Source organism: Pinus tabuliformis, chromosome 8 (genome assembly GCF_031772625.1).
Source record: "Pinus tabuliformis cultivar Carrire ecotype Pingquan chromosome 8, CPIR1, whole genome shotgun sequence".
Lineage (NCBI taxonomy): Eukaryota > Viridiplantae > Streptophyta > Pinopsida > Pinales > Pinaceae > Pinus > Pinus tabuliformis.
Genome location: NC_142294.1, coordinates 138,156,275 through 138,160,898, shown reverse-complemented (window position 1 = coordinate 138,160,898; position 4,624 = coordinate 138,156,275). Strand labels below are relative to the sequence as shown.

Sequence of the window (4,624 nt, the reverse complement as noted above, 5' to 3'; positions counted from 1 at the left end):
TTCGAAGCCAAACTATGATGTAATGCAAACACAATGTGTAAATTGGCTCCTTGCTAATAACAAAGGAGAAAATTCTCATTTTAATATTTGAATCTATAAGTTGTATGGGGTTTCTTCTTTAATATTTAGAAAATTTGATTTTCATTTGTGAATGTATATGCATATGGTTGAAGCTTAATTAATTAGCTACTCAGTTTCATTCAATGATACTCTCTTCTAGGAGAAGGGCCCACTCCTATCAACCGGGATTATTATGGATTTTAAAATTAGAATTAGATTGCTAATGTGTTAAGGAAGTCCTGAGATTGTTTAAGATCCACCTTAACCAAAAATCCACTACAGTCGAGAGCGATCAAATCTCATTATATGCAAACCTCTTTAAACCTCTTTTTAGAATGCAAAACTTGAAAATGATTTACACTCCAAGAGATTTAATCCCTTTTAGTGCTTGATAGATTGGTTTTCTCTCTCTAGACCATCTGTAATTTTTTATTGTTTAAATTGTATTTTTGAATAATTTTTATTATTAATGTTATAATGGAAATTGAATTAGATATAGGATATGGATTTGACTTGGTGAGTTGTTGTAGATTGGTTGTGGATAAATGTATCTCTGATAAAAATTTGTAGCCTACATAGATAGTGCATAATAGCCTTAAAAAAATACTTACCTTGGATTGACAAATAAATTATGTAATGATTTGATTGTTTATTCAAAGAAATTAAGTAATGACAACAATGAGATCTTACTTTTCAAAACCTAAAGATAGTTTTAATATAAATAGAATAAGCAAAGTATTTCGGTAGAAATCACATAAGAGAATTTTTTGGCCGACGCTTTTCGAACCAACAAGTGTGGTTCATCATTAGAAATGAACCACACTTGTTGGTTTGAAACGCGTGAGCTAAACTCTTATGTGATTTCTACCGAAAGACTTTGCTTAATTCATTATGGATCATAGAAGCTTGAATACAAAAATAAATAAAATTCATAAATTGCTTATCCCTTATGATCATCACAAAAATTTATTAGCAATATTTAACCTTAATATCATATATAAAACTAGAAATTATTTTTTGTTATAATATTACATATAACCTTATAAACCTTACTACATGATTTATTATAAAAAAAAATGAAATTTATTATTAATGATTATTTTTTACTATTTTTTAAATTATTATTTGAACTTTATTTATTTTTCTTTTATTTTGTTGGAATTGTTCATCAATTTTTATCCATCACAAAAAAATGGTCAACCATCACATTTCTAAAATTTTAAAATCTATAGTCAAGTCTTACTAGCACAACTAGTTGAGGATGAGTCTCATTAGCAAGGCGAGTCACCTAGGATCAAACCTCGCTGCGAGTGGTTGTGCCCAGTGCTAAGGGGAGGAGACATGCTAAAAAATTAAGTCAGCTTAGGGCTAGTGTGGCTGAGGCTAGGTGCAATCCTCGGATAACTTTGAGGCATTAGATGCCACCTAGATTGGATGCAATCCCAAAGTAACTTTGACACATTAAATACCCTTAAATAATCGCTCTTGAAACGACAAATCAAACCTAAAAAATCCTTATAAAATAATCTACATCATATTTATCAAATTTCTAAAAGATTCTACGACCTATATAAAAATAACCAACAATACCTTTATTAGAACCCACAAGATATTCAACCCATAACATACGACATATATTTAGCAAATTTATTGCCCAGAAGATTCTAGAATCTATATAAAATGACCAACAATACCTTTACGACATCCCATGGGAACCGCACCTTGTCCTCCCTATTTTTTCGGTCAAACTCATCAAATCGACGCGTCTCCAGCGCTCACCTACTATCATGGCCACGAACATTCCATCGGCCAGGCCAACCCTATTCTCTTCAGGACAATATTGCAGCTTTCCTCTGCCCATTCTTAAACCTGTTACAATGTGAAGTCCCATTCAATCTTGATAATATGCTTATAACTCTTTCCAGGATGGATAATAATATTATTGGAGAAATGTGATGAATAGGAAGCTCATAATCTGCAATTAAATCATGTCTCACACCAAAAGGAACCCTTCTATCCAGCATCAAACCACTCACAGAACGGTGAACTTAAATGGATGGCAGATTCTCTTAATATTCCAGAATCTGATGTACATGGGCGCGGTCAAAAAATTGACCGCACCCATGTCCGTTGGATTTGCAATCGACTCGAGAGTGGCCCTCACAGGAGCTTACAGACAAACTAGGAGAATGAGAACCTCACATTCCTCAGGCTGAGAATATCCAGCAAGATTTGATTGATAATAGCACATAGATGATGAAGTCAGAAGCAGAGCATGTTGCAAACTTAAAATAGCAAAAGAGGATTTATGCACACATTCTGGCATTAGATATAGAGGTTAATAGGTTATGTGCTAATAAACATGTCTTCTCTATTCAGCTGCAAGAGTAATTAATTACTAAATCAGGTGGATTTGAATTTTGAGCACTACAAGCTGCCCATTGAGTCATCAGAACGCACCCTAGAGTTAATAATCATTACGAATTGGCAACGCTTTTTTGGTTTTCTTAAAGAGCGCACATCAAGGGACCGATGAAGGGCAGTTCCTTTCGGTAGCAACGTTTTCCTTCTTTCTCGGCACGCTGAATTGGGAATCGTCGAATACCGCTCCTTCACCTCCTTGTCTCAAAAACTCATCATTGCTCTCAACCCAAGTCTTGCAACATTAGATTCTTGCTTGCAGATTTTTTACTGAAATCTTTCAACAAATGCTAAGCTGTAGTGGTAGCTTTAGCTTTACCGGCCAACCATTTTTCATCAAAAGGGTCGCAATACAAAGCAATTGTTAGCACACAATTAAGCCCGGCTGCCCAGAAGCTTCTTATGCAGTAATAGGACCCCAGCTCTCCACCGCAACCCTCATGGAAGACTCCCGCCCGCTCTGTGAGTTATCTACAGCCCTCATGGAAGACCCCCGTCCGCTCTGTGAGTTATCTACAGATCTCCTGGAAGAACCCCGCCCGCTCTGCGAATTATCTGTCCATTCTCTCTTGCTGCTGGTGAGCCTCTTCAATGTTTGCTTCAGAGATTGCAAAGATACCTTGCGCTCCTCCTGAGAACCGGCAGATAATTCTTGGTTCCTCGGATAAGCCGGCATCCTGTGCTCCGAAGATGATCTGAGAAACGAAGAGGGATACATGGATGATATGGTAAATCGCTCTGATCTCAAACCACGCTCATACCAACGCCGTCCTGATCCACTGGTGTCTCGGCTGCACGAGGCGGCGCCGCTCATTGAAGCCTGCTTTGACAGACGAGGGCGGGTTTCAGAGGTGGACGGGCCCTCAGAGCGCGAGTAAGAGAGCGCAGTGACGCTACAATTCCTTTGTAGACCCGGTTTTAGCCCTTGTGGCGTGCAAATATACCATTCCGTGGCCAATTGATCCGACTCCTTGAGCAGCCTCACCAGAGAATGCCCCGTGGAGTACGAGCGACGGAATTTGTTGCCCTGATCCAGGCCCAGCACGGAGAGCGATTCTTGGGAACCGGCGCTCTCTGGTGCCACGGGGATTTCGAAATCGTGGTCCATCCGAACGCTCCCGTTCCTCGCTCCGTCTACCACAACCGTTACCTCCTCCGGTGGCGTGATCTCGGGGGGCTCGACGAGTCCGTAGCCGGTGCCCGTGGAGCTCGCGGGGTCCGTGGGCACCAGATCGGTTCGGCAGACGGGGCACGTTGTGTGCGAGAAGAGCCACGTGTCGATGCAGTCCGGATGGAAACCGTGGCTGCACTTGGGCAGCAAGCGGAGCGGCTCGTCGTCTTTGAATTCGCTGAGACAAACCGCGCACTCGACGATTTCTTTGGTCTGCGTCTTGAGGCCCTTCACAAGATCGTAGCTGAACACCGGAAAGCTTTCAATCACGGCCCTGTCGAGACCATGGTTGCCCTCGTTCTGCCTCCGGGCCTGTGCATTGGCCCCTCTCGTCCCTCGTCTCAGGCTTTCGTCTCCTCGGCCGAATTTACAGAAGCAGATAAAGACAGAGCCCGCGAAGAAAAACAAGCCCACCAGCACGAAGAGGATAATAGCGGAGGATGGGCTGAAACTACCGTTGAAGCCGCCGTAGAGCTCGTTGTTGTTATCGGGAGGGCTATTGCTGTTATCGGCCAATCTCAGGGCAGAAAATGGGGCAGCAAGACTGAGATTCTCAGAGTTTCCCACGACGATCAAATTAAAACTTCCGCCATTCGCAAGTGGGTCATTCGAACGGTTCACCAGCTTTGATCGTCTGCTCTTCATTCTTAACCTGATCAATTCACACGACTGATAAAATTGAAATTAGAACGACCTCCGTGCAGAGAAAAGGCTCATAGCATCTTGGTTTATATAAAATAAAAAGGCACATGTATTTAGACTTCGATTCTATGTCGCCGTGGCCTTCCAGAACTCTATGCATCTAGTAAGCGAAGCCATAATTCTCGATTGGCCGGCAGCATCACCTTAATTTTGAACAGATCAAAACTAACTCCTGCCAGCAATGTCATTCAAGAGCTACCCTTCATCTGTATGCCCGGGATATTTATTATAGCGTGTGGGGAAGTTAATAACGATGTCAATTTAATGGGT

The 4,624-nt window shown here is 41.4% G+C and overlaps 1 protein-coding gene across 1 annotated transcript; it reads right to left on the bottom strand.

Annotated features, from left to right (window-relative positions):
- Positions 1–1,837: 1,837 nt before the first annotated feature.
- On the bottom strand, positions 1,838–4,413 carry LOC149234499 (uncharacterized). Its single transcript, XM_089461189.1, has one exon. It carries the CDS (start codon positions 4,295–4,297, stop codon positions 2,882–2,884), a length of 1,416 nt encoding a protein of 471 aa, XP_089317315.1. The 5' UTR covers positions 4,298–4,413; the 3' UTR covers positions 1,838–2,881.
- Positions 4,414–4,624: the final 211 nt, after the last annotated feature.